This window comes from Scomber japonicus, chromosome 15 (assembly GCF_027409825.1).
Source record: "Scomber japonicus isolate fScoJap1 chromosome 15, fScoJap1.pri, whole genome shotgun sequence".
NCBI classification, from domain to species: domain Eukaryota; kingdom Metazoa; phylum Chordata; class Actinopteri; order Scombriformes; family Scombridae; genus Scomber; species Scomber japonicus.
Genome location: NC_070592.1, coordinates 8,729,377 through 8,756,792, shown reverse-complemented (window position 1 = coordinate 8,756,792; position 27,416 = coordinate 8,729,377). Strand labels below are relative to the sequence as shown.

Genomic DNA, 27,416 nt, shown 5'->3' with positions numbered 1-27,416 from the left:
CTCTTGTCATTCACCTAAATGCTGTCTATAACCCATGACATCTTCACTCTCAGAACAGGCAAACTCAGCAGTAGCAGTAAAAACAGTTAGCTTGTTAGCGAGTTAGCTCTAATCCTCTGTGAAACGAGTGTCACCGGGAAAGAGCAGCCCTAACTGCAAAGCAAGCTACAGCAGGGAGGAGGAGGTGAAGAGTGAGTTAAGATACTAGTAGAAAAGGCAGGAGGTCATATGGCTGAAAGGCAGACTGAGTGGATTGGAGAGTAGCTGCAGCTGGGTGTGGTGTGTGTGTGTGTGTCTGTTGGGATGGTGACCTGCTGTGACCAGATTACATGTTCACTGTCCCACAGCAGGAATGGAAGTGAGATGGGTAGGACTGAGTGGTAAATGGCCACAGCAGGGAGCCACGCGGCTGGTTGAGCACTCCTCCAGTGAGTGAGTGCTGGGCCATCAGCTGTACAGTCCAGTGTTTACCAATTTGTTCAGTTGCAGGGACACAGGCTAATAATGCTATTGACGCTTTTATGGATTGCTTGAGGAAAACATAATTTTTCATTTAAAGTAGCAACAGCGATAGCTTAACCCGGTCAGGGTTCACCAAGAGTTATTTTCTATTTATCAGTGGAGATTGGAACTTGAAACAACACTCATTGCTAAGATAAACAGAGTTGAGATTCCATTACAATTTAACATTTTCCAGTTAAGATGCAGATTAAACCTTACATGATTTAATTGTATTAACTGCACTCCAAGAATTTATTTATATTAAATTATAATGATTCAATACTCTTGCACAACCCATATCCTGTATTTCATATTATCAGGAGTCTTCCTGGTTTATATCTGTGGTCCAGTTTTAAAAGGCTCTAAAGATCCCCAAGCCACATATCAAGCAAAGGGCTATAGCCTTAGTTTGAAAAACAGTGTGTTATATCTTTAACATCTTGGGGTCAAAAATTGCAATTGTAAGAGGCTACCTTTTCACCTGCATGCATATTCATTTCCTCATTAGCACAAAATAGTGAACTTTGATACCAAAGCATGATTTAAATTATCCGGCTGTGTGATTCATTAGAGGTAACATCAGCAAAAAATAATTTAAGTGAGCCTCAGGGTGGCAATTTCTATTCCGCAGAGAAAATATCATACTGCATCTATTATAACCACAGTACAATATTTACAGAATTACTATGTACTGTAACGTGATACGCTTTCTGTTGTTCTGAACTGCACCGTAACATAGCAGACTTTACTGTAAATAAGAAGTATATTTTGTTAATTATTGACTGAGATATAGTGATGCTTTTTCAAGATTTTATGGGATCAAGTACTTGCGCCTATGACTGGTTCCCAGTCTTAATCGGTGAATGAAATGAGAGCAGAGGAGAACAAAGCACATTGAATGTGCTTCGGGGGCCACAAAAAAGCCTCAAGCAAACATTAAAGCCTCTGGCAGAATGATTTAAAACCTCTAAGCAACAAAACGAGAACAATTATGGAGCTAGGACCAATTAAAAAGCTCAACCTTAAAATAATTGACTAAACTACTAATGTTCTTTGTTGCTATAACATTACGGAGGCAATTCTGGGATGTATTCCAAACAATAGTGTTGGTACATTATAGCGAAGGACATTGTAAACTATTTCCAGCAAACAGAATATAAAACTAAGGTTGTAAAAACAAAATTTTCTAGAAACAATTGTTAGATTTTAAATGAGAAAAAGTATGAGTAAAATATCCTTTAAATCACTAATTCACCAATAGAAGGAAAATATAATACTACCCATGAAGAAAAATAATAAATCAGTCATTAGTGTGGATATTGTTTTCAGGCTGGATGACCTAACAAAAGCAGAATGACTGAACACCATTGGATGCAATGTGATCTCTTCAGTCGTACTCTGGCAGACTGTGTTGTTGGTGAATTGAATCTAATTAATATTCATTTTTCCCCTGTCTGCTGTGTAGGCCTGGTAACCCACGAGCAACAGTCTACAGCCTGTCTGTATTGTGCTGTGGTCTGGTAAATGATGCTAAATCGCTTCCTGGCACAACCAAAACCTATAAACTCCCAACCAAAAAATAGAGCTAAATGTGTTTGTATGCTTAGGGAAGATGGAAATAAATGGGATCATATGCCTTTACAGAACTTTATATAGTAACTGCAAGGATAAAAATGGTGTAATCATTTAGCTATCAGAAGTTTTCATGTGGTAGTGTAATGCCAGTGCATGTGTGTATATGCGTGTGTAAGCGCGTGTAGGCGATTTAGTTGGTTTAACATTTGACCAGCAACAGAGCAAGAATGTGCCTTAAGTGATTTTCCAGAGAGAATCCATTTTCCTGATCATTCATATAGCTTTAAATATGAAGAATTCTCCATGCTGTAGACTATTTTCAGCAGGATCGTAAAATAAGCTTCTCTTATCAAGCTCCTCCTAAACCTCTCAACAACACTGGCTTAACACTGTGGAGAGAGGAGAAACTTGAGGAAAACTGTAGATTTTTTAACTCAGGGTTGGATCCCAATGGGAAGTCAAGGGCAGCTACTGCAGGTGAATGGTAGAGTACTTACTGTAGGTTGCATAACATATTGTTGATGAGGCATCCATGACGTACTCTGGACCTGAAGGGAAAGACATAAAATGTAAAATGATGGTGACAATGTGAATTTTCCTCAGTCTTAGATCCAAGTAGTGTCCTGCATAAAGCAATAAACGCTCTTCAAATATTCACAATATGTTCAAATACTCTCCAGTCTGGAGGTTTTTAGAATGATTGCATTGGCTTTAATATACCAGAATGGGTGAAGTTCACACAGTTTAAGTCGTGTGAAAGAATTCAAAAAAAGAAATTTGAAGTCTGGAGGCAGAAAATCTCCCTCATACCTCCTCATTATTGCCAACAATAAGACTTGTGTACAAAGCCCATAAATTAAACCCTTTCTTTATCATCATAATAACATTAATTTTATATGCAGTCATGTTGTGAGACACAGGTGAAAGGTTGTGAAAATTTTAAGAACAGAGAACCACGATCCATAAAATCTCAGTGGGATTATTTCATATAAAAGAAACAGAGGAGTGGGAAACAGAACTTTTGCTTTTTTTTGTGAGCCAAAATTCACAGGTATGCCAAGTTATTGCCAGGGGAAACTATCCAGACATGCATATTTACAAAAACCGGTGAGAAAGGTAAAGAGACGGTGAAACAGTGACAGAGGCAATGATCAAGAGGACTGAAGGAATGGAGGAACAAACAGGGCTTTTTGATGTGCTGGAGAGAGGAATTAGACAGCTTGTAGCAGACAAACACACAGGCTGGCCACTGATCCTGGTAAAATGATTAGATTAAACAAAAACAAACATGGAATAATCTGCTATAAGAGCAATCAATTCCCTGAGCCAACCCAAACGTGTGATTTGGATCCGCACCTAAACAAGCTTGATATTCTATAACATTAAGCCAAGTCTGTTTGTTTATACTTGGCAATATTTGTTCTCCCCCAGCTGAACAGGAGACCAGACAGACAGACAGACAGACAGACAGACAGACAGACAGAGGAAGAGCTCATCGTTAAATGCTTATCTTCAGCATTTTTCCAACCGAGATACTGCGTGACCATCATGTGATTTAAATAACAGAGAGCAGAGCTGTAGTTTTCGAGGGTTGAGACTTAAGGTCTCTTTACACTCTTACATGCCTTTGGGCAGTTCTTGATGAGATTTGTCATGACAGACGTGAAAAAGACGTGGTGAAATATTTTGGTCATCTGACAAATCGTCAAAGAGTCTGACAAGTTCATCAGCCAGTGAAGAGTTTTGGAAAAGAAAGGAGGAGGATCTGTTTTAAAAATCTTGTCAAACATAATATGACTGCTGCTATAACCTCTTGTTTTTTTTTTCTTTCTAAAATGTACATTGTTGTGCTACGATTCACCAGACATTCATTGCACCATCTGACCAAGAAAATGATATTTTACAGTCTGACAGAGATTGCAAACTGAGACTTTATTAGAACTATAACTCAGAGTGTGCCGTGCAATAACCTTGCAAGACCCTATTCTTGTCACACAATCTGCAGGAGCCTTTAAGTTACAATAATAGGGATTTAAGACTTGATTGGGACTTGACTGACACTAATACTTGACTTTAGACACAAAATCAAACACAAGTCTTGAGTTCTGACCTGGAACAATAGAAATTGGATAAAACGGCGTCAGGCAGATCAACACAACTTAAGGCATTCAAGACTTGGCTTGGACTTGCCCCTAAAGATTTAAAAGATCTCTTATGGAGGAGTTGTTGTTCTGGTGGTTATTCTACAGTTACAGAAGGTTCAGGTTCACTGAATAAAAACATTATACCATTCAGGTGAGGGAATGGTATAATGTGCATGACCTAAGAAGCTCTCCACCTCTGGCTGAACTTCAGAGCTTGCGCTACCATTTAAAACAGCCTGTCAAGCCAACGAGCCAAGAAGACGGTCAGTCCGTTGTTAAGTGAGTCGGCCAGCCTCACGGTCAGCCAGTTGGCCACCATTCTGTCCAGTCACATGCAAAGCCAAATAGGGAGCCAGGGAGCCAGTTAGCTAGTTAGCGAGCCAGTCAGTCACACATCCAACCAGCCAGCCACATATTTAGTCAGCCAGTGAGCCAGTCTGCAGAGCCAGCAGCCAGTGATGTAAACCAGGCTATGGGCTGGCTGGCGGTACAGGCTGAAATCTTGGTAGTGATCTGGCCTGGACCGGTTCCTGTCTTATGGATCATCAAAGCTGTTTTTCCAGGAAACAAAGCCAATCATCATTCAAGCTTACCCGAGCCAGGCTTAAAGGACCAGTGTGTAAGATTTAGGGGGATCTACTGACAGAAATGGAATATAATAGTCATAAGTTTGTTTTCATTGGTGCATAATAACCTTAAATTAAGAATTGTTGTGTTTTCTTTAGCTTAGAATGAGCCCTTTATCTACATAGAGTCCTCGTCCATGGAGCCCGTCATGTTGCACCGCCCTGTTTCTGCTTTAGCCCAGAACAGAAAAAACAAACACTGGCTCTTCAGTTCAAGTTTTGCGACCATCGTAGGTTCTTCTACACACTTTAAAGGGAGGGGCGATCGCGAGGGGAATTCAGTTGGTTGCAATGTACAACCTCTCTGCTAGATGTCACTTAATCTTACACACTGGCCCTTTAAGAGAACACCAGAACACTGCTGTTGGAATGGGTCATTTGCAGATTTGGCAAATCAAAGCCATCAATATATCAGCTCAAGAAATATCCACTGAACATAAACATAAAAGGAGGAATGGCATATACAGTCATTTCTATGCACCTTGAGATTTTCATTAAAAAGGCAATAGTTTCCATCATAAAAGGAAGTGATTTCCTTTTGTCTGGCATATATGGCTGCCTGGCTTGTCTTCTCTTTTTCTTTTCCCTCTGTCTCTTTGTACTTGAACAGAAGATGAAGGACTCACCTTCCTGCCGTGACTGGCTGAAGGGCAATATTACAGGAAGCGGCGGCAGAGCTGCCCGATATTGAAACTGTGAGGATTAATATTCCTCAAAAGCCTGGCCATTGTTTTTGATAAATCAATTTGGGAAGCCTTCCGAGAGCGGATTAGAGACGCGCCCTGGCCCACTTTTCCCCCCTCTTACTCTCTCCCCTACTCCTCCACCACAGGTACTGGACCAGAGTTTTAATCAAGCGTGCCTCAAAGACGGGCACAGCAACCTTCAGAAACACCGCTACTCTGCCCCCCTCACACCCCCCACCTCCCACCACCCCAGCCGACACCATCACCACCACCTCGACTATCTTTCCTCCTCTCCCTAGTTGTCTTTCTCTCCATCTGTCCCTCCTATTGTCCCATCTATCCTTCATCTCTTTTTCTCTCGCTCACTATCCTCGTCTGTCACTCTCCGAATACCAAACAGAGCTGATGTTAAACGATAGCGTCTAAGCGGGAGGGCACAGTGGCAGAGCCTCTTGATGTTTAGATTCGGCAAAAGGGTGCTGCGTAAAATGTGCGGTGACGGAAAACGGTTAACACTCCTGACATCTCACACAGGCAATTTTCACGTTCCTGTTCTGTTCTGTTTCATTACTCCACAGATCACAGCCGTGAGGAATGTGAAAATTCACTTTGGAACAGGAAGCGATGGTATCAAAGTTAGTAAAAATAAAATAAAACACACACAAAAAAAAAAACTCAGCTGAGAGAGCACAGAAGAGGTCAAGAAATTGGGAGGGAGGGGAATGTGTGTTTTTTTCTTTTCTTGACACTTTCATTCTTGATGGGTGATTTTCTTTTTTTCTTCCCTGTCAGCCTTTTTTTTTTTATCCCTTTTTTTGTGGCTTGTTTTCTGATGCCTGTTGTGTTTGCCGCCTACGAAACAGATGTCATCGAGCACAGCTGGAGCAGTGAAGAAACGATTAGAGAAGAAGAGAGAACCTCATGCTGTTTTGCAACCCGCCCCCTCTCTTCTATCTCCCTACACAAAGTAAACCCCCCTATTACACACCCCACACACACACACATACAGAGACACCAGTGTCCCATAATGCAGTGCATTATGGCCCACCTGATATGTGGAGACGGGGGAAGCAGCGATGAAGGGCGTGATGGAGGTCTGTGCGATCATGCGGTTGGTGGCGATGCTGTAAGGCGAGGAGTAGAACCTGAGGAGGAACAGAGAGAAGGAGGGCAAGAAAGAAAGGAAAATGAGGAGAGGGAGGTAAAAAGGAGAGAATATAATAATTAATTTGTCATATTCATTTTAGGCATTAGAACATCATGTAGTATTTTACCACAAAAGAAGGGTGTTTTTTTCTATACATAGGTTTCTCTGTACATATAAGAAAGAAAAACACACTTGAAAACTAAGACACAAACACACACACACACACACACACACACTCATACACACACTGTGGATTTATCTTACAGCTTGTTCAGAGCAAACACTTGGCCATATATATTGTATTTCGCACACCACATAAAAGTTTCATGAAGTGTCTTATAGCGTTCTCAATTGAAAAGTGGAGTTTTATCACATTAAATTCAGCTTTGTCATCGTATAAAATAGGAGGTTGTCTGTTGTTTCTAGTAGTAAGGCTACACTGTACTGTACTGGCAGGCTGGATTAAGTAGCACGCTTGTACGCTGAGCTCTGAGAAAACTCGGTTGCATTTCAAGAAGCCGAGGTTTGACTTGAGCTGTTGAAAAGCGAGGTGGTCTGCTACGCTACTTTATCTCATTGCTGAAGGTTTAAAGCAAATAAAAGACACTCTGATCCCCTAAGAAGCTGAGTGGGACGTCCAATAGTCTCCGTCACCTGAGCTGAAGATCACATTACTGGCCAATGATATTAGATATGTTTAGTGCAAAGCTTCAAGATGGCTCAGCTCTTCATTATGTTATATTTGAACCCTGTTTGGTGTCCTGCACTCGAGGCCGTCTTGAAAGTTACAGCAGATTTTTAGAGCTTTTTGAGCAACTTTTTCACTTTTACAAGTATTTATTTGATCTATTTTTGTTTTAAAATATTGATTATATGAGCTTTAAAGTTGCATGTTTCTTCAATTAACTTTAACTGAAACCACAGCTTCTGGTAGACAAATCAGAGCATGACTAACATAAAACTAAATAATGACATAAAAGGCCAATCTATCTGATAATTAGGCTCCACCTGGATTGAAATTAACACCAGTGCTAAAACAGCATCCAGCCTTTGTATCACAATAATATTCACAAATACGTTTCTACTAACAGCTCTAAAAACATTGTTTCTTCAACTTGATTTTTTTTGGGAAGAATTGCTTATAAATGTGATTTTGAACTACATTTCTCTCATTGGAGTTTTATAACAGTTCATAAAACTCACATAAGTAATGGACGATAACATACAGTATAGTACATTTTTTTTTGTCTTTGACTTTTTGTCCAACAAAAGGAATATATATGGGTGCATAGTTCATTTAACATATAACACAAAGCATTATGATAATTTCTTATTTTGTCACCTTCATCAAATGTGTTCAGATTGTGGCAAAGGGAAGAGTGACCACTAAGACTTTTTTTTTTTTTTTTTTTTTTTTTTACATATTTGGTTTTAAAAATGTCAGAAGACAAGAAATAACACTTCTGAAGGGAAAAGAAAGGGTAGATTTTGCAATTATTAATACAATTAGGAAATAATGCAAGCATCAATAAAACACAAGTGTTGAAAACCGCCGTTCGTCTTTTAGGGCTGGATTTAATCTGCAAACAGACACAAAAACTTTACTTTTTGGGACTTCTATGAAAGTATAGCGTTAAATGTATTCATATATTAATGCAAACTAGAAAAATGTAAATTCAGTCCCACCATAGCAATATAATGTATATGCATTATATATGTGGAATTTGCATAATAATTATACTTTTAATTCAGTAATCCCATTAGCACTTGAATTTTTGATGTCCCAGTAAGCACGGTCTGACTAATGTGAAGCAGCATTTCTGATTTCATTTTCAGTTTTAGTTCTACTGCATTTTCATTCTCAAGTTTTCATTAGCATTAGAATTAAATTGACTATATATGTCTACATTTTGTGCTAGCTGATTCACCCATCGGTTATTTTCTACATTGCATTAAGCTGACTACTTCTACATTATTTGCTGAAGAATTCACCTCATTTCCTCATTGCTCGGAAATAGGATCATTAGGTGTAGCAAGAGTGAATCTTCCCATTCCTTGTGGGTTTGTTGCTTAATATAAATATCTGTGGGATTTTAATTTGCTGGATTTGCAGTGAGTGATACGTTTGGTTGAGATTGACTCAGAGTCACTAGGGGATAAGTGGTTTAGGAAGCGGGGAGCGAGGAGCTTCCTGTGAATGACTGAGGCCAGGGAGGAGACAGAAGGGAGCCTCAGTACTCTCCTTCCTGTCTCAGTACTGCGGGGAAAAATAAAACACGTTGTCGGGTCATTTATTTCCACAGTACCATTAAATTGTGACATGAGGACACAGAAACACACAGGAACACACAGGAACACACACATACATGAAGACCCAAACTCCAGATACACACACACACACACACACACACTAGCTTGCTCGCTCAGTCACCATTTGACATTCTTCACCCGACTTCTCCAATGAAAACCGATATTTTAAGTCCATATAGATTTCCTTAATCAAACAGTAACAAAGTGCAGACAGTACATTAATCTTTATGTATGACAGTAGTATTGACCGGGGTCCTATGAGCCAAGAGGTGAGTGTATTAGATGGTGCCAAGGATGGATTGAACGTCATGCAGGCTCTTACCCGTTCTGCATTGCAGCGGGATCGTATGTTAACGCCATGCCAGTCTGAAAGAGAAAAAAACAAAAAAAAACACATACAGGATTAATCACAATTAAAGAGAGTTGGAGCAGAAAAAAAATGAAACAAAGAAAACCACAAAACATTTAAAGAGCTACAACAGACTATGTGACAATTGAAAAGACATTACAGATAATAAAGTTGGTCATTATAGAGCATTTAGAGCCTTCATTTATTTATATGTTTTTGTTCTTGTTATTTGCACAGTATTAAAAGTAGTTCCACACTCGATAAATACACCCTCTTACAAAAGAGTTAGACGAGACACCATAAATATTTGGACATTGCCAGGCTGTTAAAGCTACACTGCCTTCTCGCTGTAGCTTCATATTTAGTGTACAGCATGAAAGAGGTATCAATCTTCTCATCTAGTTTTTGGCAACAGAGTGAAAAAGCACATTTTCAAATTGTTATTTTAAGGCTTAATGTCAGTTGTGTGTAGGAGCAAAAACTGAGACGGCAGCAGAAATCCTGCACACTGTCACTTGTGTTCACTTTAGTTGAAACGAGGGTAAACCTTAGTCAGGTAAGATTAATTGTCTGTTAATGGTATATTCACTTGAACACATGTAGATCGGACTGCATTCTGTCACTGTCACCAACTATTGTGCCTTAGTATGCATTTTATATCTCTGCGAACTCTGTCAACTCAATCCTGCATAGCCATTCCTCAAAAGAAAAACGACAGTACAGGTCAAAAAAATTCAGCTGGAGAAAATTACCTATACAGTATATAGTTGTGTTTGAGTGACAGACACCATTTAGCAACCCCTATTCTAATCATTAACCACACAAGTGACGCAATTCACATGATGTCAATACAAGGTGATACATTTCCATACTGAGAGATGGTGGGCTGGTTAGATTGATAGATGTATAAAAGTGGGCTAAGCTACAGGAGACCGATGTTCACTTCCTGTTTCTATACAAGAGTGTCATGTGTACAACTGCGAGTCGGGTCAGATTTAAAAAAAAAAATGAAACTATGACTGTCACAGTGTTTACTGTTGCCATGACAAAGAAGATAGCCTAACTGTAACCCTTATTCTGACTCATAATTAGTCTTGATTCATAAATTTCCTCATCAGTTATTAATTAATGTTTGATTAATCCTTAATGAAGCTGTAAGAGAGCAAACAGAGTGTGTTCTATTTATTTATGGAAAAGAATAGATTCACAATCACTATTTTATGATCAAGGAGAATATTTTATAGAATGTGAGGATTACAACAACATGTTTGAATTGTGTTTTTTTGAATTTTTGCATATATAAAAATGTGTATCAGCTGCACAAACATGTAAAAAAAAAAATCTGTTGGTTATACTGTGAGTTAAGTTAGGAAAAATCCAGCTAAAAGAAAAGAGTATAGTTGGTTTTTACAGCTCTCAAATGTAAAACATGGGTTAAGGGAGTATTTGAACCCATGCCATGATCTTTCCCCAATGCTAACCAAGTGGTTCAACATAACCAGATCTTAACCAGGGCCCTGTCACCAGTAAAACAATTATTGTTTAACAGGGATTTCTAACCATTGTGGAAAAAGAAAAAAGCAGTGTATTAGAAAATGCTCCTATGGGTCATTGTGGAGAGCATGGTACAATCGATCTGCGTGGTTCTTTAATTGTGATGATGTGCTGTTCCTGCACCGATGTCTCCAAGATCATTCGCTGTACCTTTATTGTACTTGGGGAATAACGCGATTTGGATCGTGATTCTTTTTGTTCAAAATGAATCAAATCAAATGAAAATCAACTCATTTCAAATTGGAAAAAATGACAAGTGACAAACCCAATGTGGGAAAAAGCTTAGTCAATAGTGCAAACTGCATTAGTATCGAGAACGCCTCTTTTTCTATTTCCATCACGTACAATCATGTTTTTATGAATGAGAGGAAATGAAGAAATGCCCTTTGGAGAGAAAGGGAGTGAGTAGAAAACAGAGTTCTTTGTCTGCCCATGGTGTGTGTGTGTGTGTGTGTGCATGTGTAAGTGTGCGTGTGTGTGTACGTGTGCATGTGTGTACACGAGTGAGTGTGTGAGGCCCTCTTAAAGTCCAGGAGAGAAACCTGTGCGCCGCAATCCGTCATCTGCATTCCTGAAGGTTCTCTCCCGGAGGAGAGCTAATCCGATTTCTTTTAACCGGAGGCTGCTGAGGACGGCAGATTTCATCAGCATACACACACACACACACGCACACACACGCGCGCATGCACACACACTGCCCTTCCTCTCCCTTACTTTAGTCTCTCTCCCTCTATTTTCTTTTCACATCATCTTGTATTCTCTTCCTTCCTTTCCTTTCTCCCTTCATCCCTCACCCACCTCATCTCTTAATCTACCCCCATCCTGTTTTCCTGTACTGCTCTTTTGCCCTTGTTCCTTCAGAGGTCTACCTACATGAGCTATACTGTTAAGGGAATAGTGGCTCAGAGGAGCAGGGGGGATCAGTGAGCCTCGACCGAACCCACGAGAGTGAGCAAAAACAGAGAATCTTTACCGAATGAATAAGCCCTCACTTGTAGAGGGGGATGTGCGGAGTGTGTGTGTGTGTCTGTGGAGGTGTGTGTGCGTACATGGTGGTAGGCCTTTGTGTTCAATTTATGCGAGACAGCATTCGCACATAAAGTTTAAAAAGGCTTTCAGAGACATTATGTGTAAAGCTGTAAAGGCTAGATGAAGGGAATGCATCAGCTCCTGCTCTATATAAATATCTTCAGCTTTATTCACCTCAATGTGTCCATGAAGATTCCTTCCTATGTACATATTTATACACTTTCTTTACACTAAATGTAAGATGAAAAGAATCTCGCCGCATGCCTGTTATCGTACATGCCTATCTGCTTGTTCGCGTGTGTTCAAACGTGTGCTAATAGCAGTGGCAGACATGGCCAGTTGTCTGGTGAGGCTGATAACTCCCCTAAGTGCCGCCTTTGGTTCCATGTGCTGATGAATTCCACAGCAGAGGATCTCCTGACCGGGGGAACCTGCATGGCCAATGACTGATTACTGATGCAGTCAGCTTTTGGCTCCGCCGCAACCAGTGGAAAGGAAAAGACGGAGACAGTTTGTGTATACTGTTGTCTGAGGTTGATCCAAAACCGAATAAAAAAAAAACCTGACTATATACTGTACAGACTCTGTGGAGTAAAGCTTGGCACTGACGAAAGCCGCCACAGGCAAGCAGACCTTGCTTTAAAAGCATGTTCATTTTGCACACCAAATTAGGTGAAAATGTGAGTTAAACTTCCTCACCTCACGATCATATAAGAGAAAATGTCTCGCCAGACCTTTTGAAATTTGAATTTTTAAAACTTTTTCATGATCACATCCAAAAAAACGTCCCCTACTGTAAATAAAATGTCAAACTGTTGTATCTGGGCAAGATTAGATTCCAAACTACTGTACAAACAAAAGCTGTAAAGAATGACTCACTTTCTGCATCTTGTAGTTAGTCATTAATTCAAGTTAAGCAAGCTGGGAAGAATTATTTTGCATTAATATCTTTTCATCTGTGCTCTTGGGTGTGCTATTGTATTTTGTCTTACTAATGCATTTTCAATGCAAATGTAAATGTATATTATCATACAAATAAAGCAGCTTTTTTAAACAAAAAAAAAAAATAGTTGTGTATTTTTATTTATGTATTCATAATGTTAAAAGGGGTTGAGTGAGGACAGCCTATATTAGGCAGCTGTAAGGACACCTGTGCTGTACAGTTCTTATACAGGAAAGCCGAGACAAGCCATCATCTCACTCTCTCACTCTCTCCTTCTCTCTCTCTGTCTCTCTCCTTCTCACACACACACACACACACACACACACACACACACACACACACACACACACACACACACACACACACACACACACACACACACACACACACACACACACACACACACACACACACACACCCTCCTTGAATGTTTTCCTTCTGTACACAGATTCGCTCTCTATTTTTTCTTCCTGCCTTGTGGCCACACACATAGAGACACACACACACACACACACACACGGACATCTGTCAGAGTGGAGAGCTGGATGTTTTTTTTTCATCTACACTCATTCCCCAAGAGTAGGTGCTTGAGAAGTGTGACTTTGAAAGTTTTTTGTGTGTGTAGGAGTGTGTGTTGGTGAAAGAGAGCGAGGAAAGTGAAAAGAAAGAGAGAGAGAGAGAGAGAAAGAGAGGGAGAAAACAATGAGCACCCATGGCGCTTGTGTGTGTATGTGTGCGTGCGTGTGTGTGTGTGTGTGTGTGTGTGTGTGTGTGTGTGTGTGTGTGTGTGCATGTGTGTGTGCAAAAAAAAAAAAATGCAGTGACTAATATGTTTGTCAGCATGAGACAGCGAGAGACAGCACTTTCTAGACTCCCACTTTGGGTAGTTTACAAGAAAATCTGTCATATATTTCTCAATCCTCACCACCAGCCACCCTGCAGCACTCAACCCCTTGTAACTCCTGACTGATCATGCAATGTGTTCCCTCTCTCTTTCTTTCCCTTACTCTCAGTGAGTCACTCGCTCTCTCTCACTCTCCCCATATGTTGCTGTGGGATCTGGGACGACTTCAAACACGGGGAGAAAGAGACAGAAAGACAAAGTGGGAACGAAAAGAGACAAGATGGAGAAAGTGCTAGAAGATAGAAAAGAAAGACTGAGAGAGATGAAGAGAGTGAGAGAAAGAGAAGGGTGAGCTATACTGCTGTGATGCAGAGAGAGAGAGAGAGAGAGGAGAGAGAGAGAGAGAGAGAGAGAGAGAGAGAGAGAGAGAGAGAGAGAGAGAGAGAGAGAGAGAGAGAGAGAGTAATAGATGGTGTGGGCTGTTGCTCCTCTTCATCTGTCTGCCACAGGGAGCAAGGTGAGGAATGGTTTCAACGCTGATAAACAGACTAACATGTGATGCCTATCTCCCATCTCCCTCTGCCCTCTCTGCACAGCTGATCAATGACCACATGGATGCACGCACACACACACACACACACACACACACACACACACACGCACGCACACACACACACACACACGCGCGCACACATTGCACACATTGCACACTATAGTTATGAGGGTATTCCTGTTGATTCTGCAGGTGTGAATGGATAAAGAAAGCATTGAAACTCAGCCAGGTGTCTATACTATCTGTACAGTTTTGTTACATCCTGCACAACAACTCCTTAGTCCATCTCTACTTGCATATTGAGATGCAATCAATCAATCAATAGCTAAATATAGATATTAGGAATGCCAATTAATTCCAATTATAAATGCTAAGGCTCATGTTCAGATGTACATATGAGCCAATGTATCCGGACACAGATTTCATGTTCATACAGTAAGAGATGCACATTGGGGTGTGACTGTACTCTATATACTCCTCCTTTATCCCTAATATAATAATATTAACATTTGCCACTAAATATCAAGCATTTGATTTCATCTAATGCAAAATTAAACCTTATTTTCCAACCATGTTTTCTCTTCTTCGACTAGCTTATATAAATCAGATGGACAAACACAGTACAACATATTAATATATTAAATCTCCTTATCCTCTCCATTTCTTCTCTTACCGCTCTGTCCATATGTATGAAGCTGTTTTTTTATTTATGATAATATATTTAGATATTTATAATTTATTCATAATTAGAATTAAGCCCTGTTAAGATATCTGGCTAATGTGATGACTAGCTAACGTTGCTGATTACATTCGAATTACAGATAAAATGTTTACCACTGAATTTTACCACTGAATTAATTAAACATGAAACTCTAATCCTGAAATAGTCTTGCTGGTATAACCTGCCAGCTGAATATCTTATCAGGTAACTCAGACAGTGTTCAGGATTATGTATGTTATTTAAAAGCTCCATATGTTTGGTTAAACCGCCTTGAGATTTGCTTTGAATTATCCCATCAAAATTCAGTGGTTATAGGATATTAGGCTATATCTGTCACTGGAATAGATTCTTTTGTTGTTAATCAAGATTAATAGATTTTTTAAAATGAAATGATTACATCAGTGGCACAAACTAGAGCCAGCTGATCATCGCATCATTAACTTACTTGCAGATTGGAGATGATGTTAAATAATGGTCATTGACTGTTTGTGTTGTTGAGTAGTTTTTAAATACAGTTGCTCAAGTTGTTATGCTTGGAAAATGTCTTTTTCTCACTGTTTCAGAGAAAACATGTACACTGAAAAAAAAGGGCTCCTGAGACTCCCTCCAGCAGCAGGCAGACCACATTAGTGAACACCAGGACTGTGTTGGAGGTCCATTGACAAAGCTGTGGTGGTGGAGTATGTGGTCCAGCTGTGCTTTATTGTTGAGCAAGAACCATTTAGAAATTTTTTTTTGTGAAGGAACTGCTGCCTAATGCAAAAATGATGTCATGGTTGACCCTTCACTCCATGATTGATGATGTCTCAAAGGGAATGAAGGAGGCCATGAGGGGAGTTGACCATATTGCCACCGTCATCGACTGCTGGTCTGACAGAAGGCAGAGCTTCATTGGTGTTACTGCTCATTGGACCCTGACCCTGACAAAACATGCTCAGTAGCCTGTAAACTGAGAACAACAACAGATAACAACTCTAATGTCATAAAAGCTATCCATGTGAAGATTAGAACAACCATAGTCGGAAGTGAAGTGAAGAAGCGGAGTTTGTGTCAGCGCTTCTGATTGGGTATGACAAAATAGGAATAGTGAAAATTAAACAGGTGTATAGTTTGACACTTGACGAATCAATTATGGATGGTGCATGAAATTAAATTTATAGACGTCAAATTAAAACTCACTATTTCGTAAAGAATCTTAGGTTGGAGTCGAGTTTATTAATCTCCTCCTACATCAAGCAGCTCATAGAAGATCCCTCACTGCAACTAGGTGATGTCACCAGACCCAGTTTATCTGATGAAGATGACTTCTTCTCTCTCTGCCCTGCTGTCATCGCAAGCACAAGACTGCTCCAAACAACTGGACGGATCCTGGCCTGTTCAGCAGATCACACGGACTTGCTGAAAATCCTTTACAGCTGTTTTCAAGCTGTCTGTGAAGCTGAATGAGCCTCTACCTGCCTCAGCAGCCTGGGAAAGACTTTTTAGCATTGCAGGATTCATCTTCAGCTCAAGAAGAGCGAGACTGAATTTTGAAAACCAAATTCTTTTGATGATGAACAGTACTTTTTTTTTTGTTTAAAGTAATGACTGGATTGTTACTGTAGGGAAATAAGGGAGGAAGGAAGGCGGGAGAGACAGACTAATGAAAGAATGGGAGGGAAGAAAAAACAGCTCTTTAAATTCTTTAAGTTGTGAAGACCTAAATGTTCTTCATGTTTAATGAAGGCTCCATTTTCAAAGTGTTGTACATTGCTTAAAATAATAAACTTCATAATTCCCCAAATTCTGACCACTTGCTTTTTTTATAAGCAGCTTTAACTTTTACTTTCAATACTTAAACACTAATACTCAATACTTGAAACAGTAAAAATTCAATATTCTAATAGGGGATTTTTAACTTTGACCAAAGTCATTTTTGATAAGGTATCTGTACCTACTTTTACACAAGTGAGGCTTTCAGGTATTTCATCCACTACTGTCAAAGCACAAACGATAAAAAAATTCAAAACTTTATTCTAATCTTAAACCTTTAAGCTCAAGACAGTCCTAAAGCTGGCTGAATTTACCCTAAAATATAAACCAAATACTGCATTTCAAAGTTTTGGAGTTAAAATAACCTCAATTTGCAAAAAAAAAAAAAAAAAAGTCTCCAGTTTGAAGGTCTAAATCTCTTATGCGTCCTCTCAAGGATAGCAAAACATCAGCTCATAAAGATACAAACAAATAAATTCAGGGACGCTCGAGCGTGTTCTGTCACATACTCAGACAGTTAAACATCAGCCTTTCAGTCATGGCACATGCTTTTACAACATGGCAGGAGGGAGGGAGAGAGAGAGAGAGAGAGAGAGAGAGAGAGAGAGAGAGAGAGAGAGAGAGAGAGAGAGAGAGCAGGAGGGATGCGGAGGAAGGACATAACAGTTTGTCACAGAAACCAAACGAAGTACTTTAAACCAAGATGGATACAGAAATAGGCGCATACAGAATTTGAATGTAGGTATGTGTCTCTGCCTTTTGAAGGTTAGCTTGTAATTCTATTTGTGCTTTTATGAAGAAAAACACACATAGCCAGTAGATATCTGTGTATGTGGGACCAAACTTGTCTCCTAAAATTTATGTTCATACCTTAAATAGTCACTCTGAGCAACTAAAGCATGGGGAATGTTTTAATGGTCATGTTTGGGAAAAATTAAAACATTTGATGGAGGTTAGGGAAAGATTAAATACACATTTAAAGCACGAAATGTGACACATTTACTAGACTTAACTAGACTCATAATACTTTCCTAATGTTAACCAAGTGTTGCGGTAGCCTAAACCTAAGAGGCAGGAATCGAATACCAGTCTTGTTAGGTTGGAAAAAACTTTGAAAAGAATTAGCTGTGTGTGTATATATATATGTGTATTTTGTAGGAGAGAGGGTCAGTGCAACATAGTAAGCAGCTGTTTTAACATCATGTCTTAGTGTGTATAATGTAGAGGATGTAAAAGGTGGTGAATAAGGGATGTTTCCTCCATTTTGGCAGTGTAAGTATCATTTCATTTTTCTTTATCCTATGGCACCATTCAAGATAGAGTACACACACAAACACAAACACAAACACACACACACACACACACACAGTCTGTACATACACAGTCATCTCACTTTACCTTAAGTCAACTAAGCTGACCCTGTCAATGTGTGGGCCTATGAGGGGATGTAGCAATGTGATTTAGGTTAAACACGCTTCACTGGCTTATAGGTTTTAGGGCTGCTGAACATGTGATGGACAGGTACACACACAAACACACACAAACACAAACACACACACACAAACACACAGATGGCCAGTATACTATTCCACCGACCCCTTTTCAACACCCACCCCCCAAAGACACACAGAGAGCATGTGTTTTCTGAAGGACAAACATTTCATCTCCTATGGTCTACCCTACCTTGCCGTTTCAGCACAACTGTCAGCCTCTCTGAATGTGTGTGTGTGTGTTTGTGTGTGTGTGTGTGAGTGTGTCCGTGCATTCACTATATTCTACTGTATATAGCCCAGTCTGAAACACTCCTCTACCTGTCTCCTCTGTGTGTCCTTCACAGTATAGCCGGTCCGTAGCCTATGAAGAGGCTCTAACCTTGTCTCCACATGTTGCTGATGAATACGTTACCATAGCGCTGTATCCAATTTCGTGTTTCCCAGCATTCTGATGCACGGCAAGAATTTATGTAGTCAGTGAGGTGTTTGGCTTGAGATGCAATTTACATGACAGCTTCTATACATCTGGGGGCAGTTTGATCGATATCTGGAATATTTTCTTTTCTTTCTTAAACAGCTCCATACCTTAGAGTAACTACAAATGACAGGCAGTGATGGTTTACATAGAGCCAGATGCTGTAGCCAACTTCTCTAGGGGCCTCTAATAATATACCTTAGGGAGGAGTTTGTTATTATAAATGCCATTACATCAGACGTAAACACCTTGTTTAGTGCGTCACCATACTGCATTTTTGGCTGAGTCTCAGCCCCCTTGTTATAACCTCTTGCACATTGCATTTGCGCTTGTTCAGTAAATTTGTAAATCTCTGTGTTGCAATGCTATGTAATCCATCATCTGAGGATAGAATAAACTCTCAAAGCGGTGGTGATATAGTGAGAATTTGTACAACAGGTTAGAAAGCTAAAGTAGGATAGTAAAGGTTGACAACATTAGCTCCTGATCTAAAACACTTGGGTTGTTAAAGTTGGATTTTCTTACTCATCTTTTATTCAGTGGATATTAGTGAGAACACTGTGTTGAGGTGCCAATTCCCTTTACAGCTTTCAAAATATTGTACTTCTTTATGCCAACATTGTATACTGTATTAGCTTGAAGGTTCACTCTTGATCTTTGGCACATCTTATTACTGGGTCAAACTGAAGTCATCAACCAGGAGATTGTGGACCATCTTTTTTATAGAGATAGGGGTTACAGTGTTACTGAATGCTAAATTAGACCTGTGAATTATGATTTGTCCTTGATGAATACTAACATTTATGAGTCTTGGTGCTCTGATATATTCTTGCAAATTTTTCTTTCGTTTGCTGGTCATCTGATGCAATTGCTTTAAATATAGTCCCTGTGATGTGTTTGCATCTTGATGAGCAAACCTGAGGAGCTGGTTATGAAATGCATTGCTCACTAAAAAAAACAACCTCTTATCTCATGTAGAAATAAAGAATAATTTCTAGAGACCTGGTGTACAGAGATATCTGCAAAAACAACAATGATGTGTTGTGCACTGTACCTGCAGAGTGTGGAAGAGTTTTCTTTCAGAGTAAATAAACTCTATAGTTCTGGGACATTTTGAAGGAGAACAGCATATGCTTAGGTGTAACCTACCTCGCCTTCTCTGTGCCACGGCCTTCCGTTCTGAGGGTACTTGCTCTGGCTCTGGCGTTTCTTCTGCCCGCCGTCGGCAAATTTGCACAGCAAAGGCTCCGTGGGAGCTGCAGGGGGAAAGAAAGACAGAGGACAAAAATCATGTTAGGACGACTGCATCCTGTGACCCCAAAGAAGCCCTTTTGAACTGTGTCCCATTTCTCTTCTCCAACCATTGCAACTCTGTCTCTCTCTCTCTCCTCCCTCCTCTCTGCCCTCCTATGGAGCTCCTAGACAAATTCCCAGACTGTCGATGTTGGCAGGCCCTCCCTATCCCGGCCCAGGCTGGCAGCCCATGAAAGAGCATTGCAGGGTATTGTTGAAATAATAATCACAGTAATCGCTCTTGTAAATACCTCTGAGATGGTAATGCAGGACCGCTCTGTCAGCCAAAGCTTATTTCTAGAAGGCGTTCCCGTTCCTGACGCATAATCCCTCCGTGTTTTACTTTAACAGCCATCTTCTCTTTTATTTGAAATTTTATGCCTTTTTCCACTTCGCAACCATCACTGCAAGTATCTCACTGGGCTGTGCTGTTTGAGTAAAGGCTGTCATAGATATTAATGTTACTGTTCTAGGAGTGGACACTGGGGGCAGCATAACCATTTCTGACATGATAGGAGCAACAGTAAGAGAGGAGTGACACAAGTGGCAAGTGTCTATAATCAACCAGCAGGAAAACATGACATGAAATAACTTAGTAATCCAATTAAAACAAGAAAAAAGCTCCCTGTATGGGACCTCATCGAAGCTGTCTCTGTATCAAAAGCCTTTTTTTATGCATAATTGCCAATAAAAGGTTGATGAAAGTGTCGTGATGACCTACGTGGCTGTAAAGATAACTCCTCAAAGGGCACTTTCTCACACCTGAACTGCAGGTGAGCACCAAAAGAGACAAAAAAATGGATTCAGGTGGAGTACTCTACTGATGAGATAATGTAGATACTGAAAGGCAGACTCAATGAAAGATGAGAGTGAAAGAAAAAAAAAACACAGCAGAAAAAAAGAAAAAAAGGCCTTAGTGAGCTTTTCTCGTGAGAAACGGTTGGCTCTCTTGGCCGGGGATCTGGGGGTCTTAACAGTGTCCATCCCTTTTTCAGCCTGCGTCAGCGACATTGGAATCTCTCGCTGGAAGCAGACTGAGGAGATGAGAGAGGGACACTTGGACGATAGCAGCAGTGTTGGCGGTGTGGATAAACTAAATGAAACACAGGAAAGAGGAGGAGAGAAACAAGACCAAAAGCAAAAGAGTGAAACTGATTAGAGAACTGGGTGAGTGACTAAGGTGAGCAACAAGGGAACAAACAGAGCCAGAGTTAGGATCTACACCAGGATCAAACACTCATTCCCTGGGAGGGTTGAACAGCTCAGCTACAGTACAGTACACACTGAGCCAGCGAGCTTGTCCAAACACTGAACCACTGCTGCCCTGCACCTGCTGGCTTAGAAGAAACCTGTCGGCTGCCCTGTCATCGCATTCACATTACAGGCCTGGCAGCTCGTGACACGGCCCGCTCTGTGACGACACAGGCCAATGACGAGGCTGTCTGCAGGAGGCGAGCAACGGGACCTTTCATCACGCCACGCCAGATATGACACCAACCAAGAGAATTGTTGATGCTTTAATCTCCGATCCCAGATGTCAGAGGTGCTTGGGACTTGATAATAATACAGTATCACATGACAAAGAGAGAAATGAGATGCTGGATGTCTGGATTGACAAAGCAGTGACAGCAATAAAACAATCTAAAGTGAAGTGAAGTTATGACAAGCTGAATGAAATGATTTGGGCATTAATGAGCTAACAGGATGATTTGTTTATTCATTTCCATTTTCTGACATGCTGCTATTGTAACTGCTGCCATATTTGGGGGAGAATTATTTTGTAGTTACAGTAGGTGTCTGATATGCAAATGAGCAGAGGGGCTGTCGAGGTAGCAAAATTGTGTGTGTGCACCTTTATGTGAGTGGAAGGCTATTATACTGTAGAGCCAAATACAAACAAACAAAAAACACACAGTGTGCATGTGTTTGTGTGGCTTTAGGGGCTACTATGGGACCAAACTTTTGAGAGTCTGCCCAGGAGAATGTAGCCAGGAAGGGAGAATGAGAGAGATGCTGAAGAAAAACAACAAAAGCTCTTCCAAACCTCTCCTCTGGCACTCTGGGAGATAATTAGCTATCAGAGAAATTTGGAGAATCTGACACAGGGCATGCGGACGTTCCCCCTGCAACTACATCCCCAGTTCCCACAGTGAGCTAGCCAATTTGTTTAAGACTCCAGCCCAAGATCAACAGCCTCACACCACCCCACCCACCTTGTGAACACACTTACCCCTCTATGGCCCTCAGATACACACCCTCCTTTTGCCCTTAAAGTCTCTCTGCTATAACCAGTAAAAATACACAGAAATACCCACATACACATACACACACACACAATACAAACTGCTGCTAGTCTAAAAATCGCTCTGGGACCTCTCACCACACACCGTCATCACTGGCACATCCTAGAGTAAACTGGGCCACTGGCTGTACATACTAGCTTGCTGATGCTGCGTCTTTAGGTCACAAGTTCCAAGTACAACACATTTCACGCTGGCTCCAGCATTTGTTGTAGGGGGCCGCTTGAAAAAGAAAAAGCTCAGTTATGAACCAATTTGCTACACTGTAATGATCCTAAATCATGGGAAAAAGGCATAAAGTGTTTTTGGTTAGAGGTCAACTACTGCCGCTAACAAGGTGCTCCATGGGAACTCTTAATTGTTTTTTTTTATGTGGGTTGCCCTAGGAACTGGTAAACACGTTAACGAGGGGTGACTGGAGACAAGCGCACATGCATGTGTACATGTGCACAACCACACTCGTACACAAAGGAGCAAGAGGATCAGTGCTAAAAAGAGTTTACTGAGAGTAAGACATCTGTGCTGCTAGCCTCGCTTGATAGGAGCCTTGGCTCAATCATACTCCAGAGTATGCATTTGGCTCTGAAGAGATAGTCATGGCTTTCTGCTCATCAATAGACACATTACCACCCAGTAAAAAAAAGCCAATAAGTACGTGCAGATGTACTTCTCTACAAGATGGTGCAATAAAAATAGCCATTTAAATTGAAGCTTGTTGCAAGTTTCACTTATTAGCGCTGCGTGCATAAGTAATTATTGCTGTTACTGTTGTTTCCTGGGCCCGCATCTGGGGGAAATCAGCCTTTTTTCTGCTGAATATTAGTCAGAGCAGCGAGAACACCACATCTCACCATTTCTTTTCCTCCTGGTATCTGAAGACGAAGATTGCGTGCTCTGGATTGTCTGGCAAGGCCAGTTGAATCACACTTGATCCATGAATGCAAATCAGCACATGTATTATAATACATCAATGTCAGTGCGTCATACATTCATCCTCTGTTCAGAATTGGACTGTACATCTGTTTGGCCTGAATGGTGAAATCAATGCAGGAATGCTCCAGAGCTGCAGCGGGGCTGGGTAAAAAATGTTTCGCTCAGTGAAACAGCTAGCTTTTCACCATCAAGACAGTTACAAAAGAGGCCTCTCACAAGGGCTTGGAGTCAAACTGTGCTGGCCTTGCTTTGCTCTGAGAGTGTGCAAAGCCCTCAAGAGGGCGAACAGAGAGAACTGTTGAGCCACTTGTACCAAAATATGTCACTCTGAAAAAGCTGCAGTGAAAGGAAGCTTTCCACTTCTGTATGACATCTTTGGTTAAAGGTTTCTTCAGGTTCTTGGCTTGACGTTGTACGAGCTAAGTATGTCTGAGAAGTCATCTGGACGGCTCTCTGTTTTACTGCGAGGACATGTTTGGAGAGAACAGGGAAAAGGAAAAAAGAGGACAGTATTTTATTGGAATTCTGCTGTACTCTGACGCTGCTCGAGGGGATCTCTAATTGGATCAACAACTGTCTGATTCCCATCAGCCAGCTTGACCTGTCTGCCCTGACTGAGGAGGCTGTCTTATGGGAAAGAGATGGAAGAAGAGTGCGAGGGAGAGAGAAAGAGACACAGACAGATACAGGAAAGCAGAACAAGCACAAGGGACACGGTTCTAGAAATAGACGAAGATGAAGAAAAGCTAGGGGAGCCAGTTGTTACAATAGAAAACAAACATGACTACAGGTGGACAAGACAGATGAGAACATACATGGTGTGGCATATACGTCGCCATTTTCCAGAGCCATAAGGACTCTAAATGACCGCCAACCAGGAAGGCAGGCAACATCCCTACAGGCAGGGCTTTTGACAGATCCCAGTCGATATCTCTCACAACTGCCACGCTGGCCTCGCATCCTTCAGCATGGAAATGAAGACAGTCTGCCAGCCGTTTTGCTGACAGGGACGGCACACATGGCTCAATGACACGGCCCGATAAATGAAGCGAGTGCTGAGAGGAGAGCGCAGCGGAGAGCGAGACAAAGAGGAGAGGGAGAAGGGAGATAGATGGAAAGACAGATACGGTGCCATAGAGAGACAAAAAGACACAGGGACACAGCGAGACAGAGGCAGAAAAAAAAAAATCGCTGAAGGTAGAAATGACAGGTGGAGTCCAGTCCCCCCCTCCGCCCCCCCCCTTCTAATCCATATAGTATAGATGAGTGAGTGAGACGAGTGGAGGAAGAAGGATGTCAACAACGCCTCGCTTCTCGCCCCGCATCCGCTACACATGCTCCAAGGCTATTGATCAGCCCTTACTCAGACTTTCCCATAGAGGGCTCCTGCAGCACACCAGCCAGTTCAGGCCTGAGATGATATTATGGATTACGGGAAGGGAAGTGGAGGGAAGAGCCCTGGATGCGGGCAGTAGAAGCCTGATCGATGAGCTATTGCGCACTTAACAAGAGTAATGTTATGTAGGGAGCCTCTGACATGCTAATCCATCTCTCACTCTCTCTGTCCGTCTCCCTCGATCGCATCTCTCTCTGTCGTGGTTATCTCTTGCCTCTGTATCTCTCTCTCCATTTCTTTCTTTCTTTCTTTCTTTTTTATCTATCTATCTATCTATCTATCTATCTATCTATCTATCTATCTATCTATCTATCTATCTATCTATCTATCTATCTATCTATCTATCTATCTATCTATCTATCTATCTATCTATCTCTATCTCTCTATTTAAATTTCTATCTCTCTGTCTCTTTATGGACCACTCAGACAAATAAACAAAGCTGATGGATGAGATGAGCTCCATGTGTGTCTGATACAAAGTCAGTCTATAATGCAACAGACGACTAGAATTGATTGAAACCATCTTATGGGTACAAAAACCTCCACACATCACTTTTCCATGTATTTCCATTCTCAAATAATGAGAAAAGTGATGTGAGCATGTTTTTGTGAGTGCCTAAGAAGCCAAAGAATATTTTGCATAAATACAGAGCTGTAATAATTTCAGCAGATAAAAATATGGGTGAATATGATTGCACCTTCAAAAGTACTGACTCTGAATTAATCTACTCTTAAAGTAAATGTGTAGAGCTTCAAGCAGAGAGCGTCAAACAGGCGGGTTTAACTGGTAGCCGACTCCAGTGAGACACCGAGGTAACAGCAAAACAGTTAAGAGGAGAACTTCATTTTCGCTTAATCAGCTAATTCCACTCACCATTCCCGACACTAAGGTTGCCATGGTGAGTAAACAAATAACTAAAAGCAAAAAAGAGCAGACAGAGGTGTGTGAGCGAGTAGAAGTCAGTGTATGTGTGTGTCGGCCAATTCTGCTCACAATCCTTCATCCATATATTAAAATAAGATTTATACGAGCAGACAGTCCTGACCGCATTCATTCCAAATGACATAGCTGAGCGTCGCTGGTTCCTGTAGTCAGCTGCAATTTTAAAGTGGCGGTGGCAGATGTTTCTAATGCTAAAGCCACACATGCGCTGCTCCACACTGCCAGCATCTTTGTTGCTGGTTCTCTGGTATCAGCGGCTGCTTTACACAGCTGGCCAGGGTGGCAATTACAAGCGGCCACATTGCGGTTGGTTTCAAAATTGTAAGAGTACAGTATGAGATTGAAAACACTATTTGTGGAGTGGATTCGAAATATCATCCCAGCTAAGAAAACACCACAATTTGCAACAGACGACGTGACTCAATACGTCAGATGAATGTAGTAGTAGTGAGCCAAGTGGGATTGCTGTTTGGTCTTAAAGACATTATAACAGTCATCCAAAAATGATTGATGTACTACTTACAGCATATATTGCGTATATACTGTATATTGTATGACATAGATGACTCAAAATCCTCATGTACATAAACCAGAAATCCCTTTATGCTAAATTGTTGAGTTATTAAATTTTACTCACAATTTATACACAAAAAAAGACATTTTGAAGTTGAATTACACACATTGATGAATGCTCTGTGGTTGAGCACACCAATCAGAGACTCACTCACAGATCACAATAACTATAATCCAATAGAAATGTGTGTTTTTTTCCCCCCTTGCTAAACTACTCTGAGAAATAAAATAACAAAGTGTTACAGATTTTGATTGTAACAAGAAAAGCTAATCCAAATTAAAACTACAGTGTAAGGGGTTTTGATTATGCAAATATGAATAACCAAACTATTAGTTCATGCAGCCATTCCATTATCAATAAATACATTTAAACAATTAATGAAAATGTTCTATTGCAAAACAAAGCAAGTCTCCCGTGAAATTAAGACACTAAGAACAAATACTAAAAATGACTGTTTTCATGGCGTAAATGAAAAATAGATTCTTTAGCCTTGTGGTGTCAAACTGGTCTGTTCTGGTCTTTTTAATGGCAAACAGTTTTGGCTGCAGTAGAGGAACTTGAAGGCAGCTGCTGTTGTACTTATGCCTGTGGGGGCTGACTTCTGCTGCCACTGTCTGTGTCACCGCCTGTGTGGGCAGACAGTGAAGCTAGGTCTGTCCCTGTTAGTGCAGTATAACACTGCCAACGCCTCCAGTGACCTGTGAAACCTCCCATCTATAGAGATGAATCATACAGATGGTCGCTTTGTAATTCAACATAACTGCCTACCCACAAGACCTAAAGCAAATATTTCTGAGTATATATGACAGTGGTATATATAAGAATAAGAATAAATCAGTTTTGAGCTCTGCAAGCTCACCTTAAAAGGCACAATGCACTGTAGTCTGTGTTCTTGGATGTTTTTATGGTGATGGCTTCCTTATTTACATCAAGCATTTGAACTACTTTAGCCTCTTGTTCATCTTTATGCAGCTTCCATATAATGGTACTGCAAATTTTATTTATGTTTATTTATCAATGCAAGGTTTTGCTGAGCATGCATGCTATTTTTCAGCACTGTGCTGCTTGACATTCATAGGAGGTACAAACACGTACGCTGAAAGTGCATTACAAAAAGTCTTTTATTGTTGGCCAGCATGAAACTCAAACGAAAAATTGGATATCAGGTGTCTGGCTAAATGGTACCTTGCCTCTCATATCATATCCCAGCTGGTCAAGGGATTCAAACATGATTTTCCAGTTATAAGTGGGATTATCTAACCTTTAGGCTACCAT

The 27,416-nt window shown here is 40.7% G+C and overlaps 1 protein-coding gene across 2 annotated transcripts in view; it reads right to left on the bottom strand.

The window, feature by feature from the left end:
• The window catches only part of rbms3 (RNA binding motif, single stranded interacting protein), a 195,390-nt gene that overhangs the window by 23,250 nt on the left and 144,724 nt on the right, over nt 1-27,416 (bottom strand). For both annotated transcript variants that reach the window (XM_053334307.1, XM_053334308.1), the window contains exons 7-10: nt 19,852-19,958; nt 9,312-9,355; nt 6,581-6,677; nt 2,574-2,624 (exon numbers count right to left, since the gene is read on the bottom strand). In XM_053334307.1, coding sequence (XP_053190282.1) covers nt 2,574-2,624; nt 6,581-6,677; nt 9,312-9,355; nt 19,852-19,958 — 299 coding nt within the window. The remainder of the gene's footprint in view (nt 1-2,573; nt 2,625-6,580; nt 6,678-9,311; nt 9,356-19,851; nt 19,959-27,416) is intronic.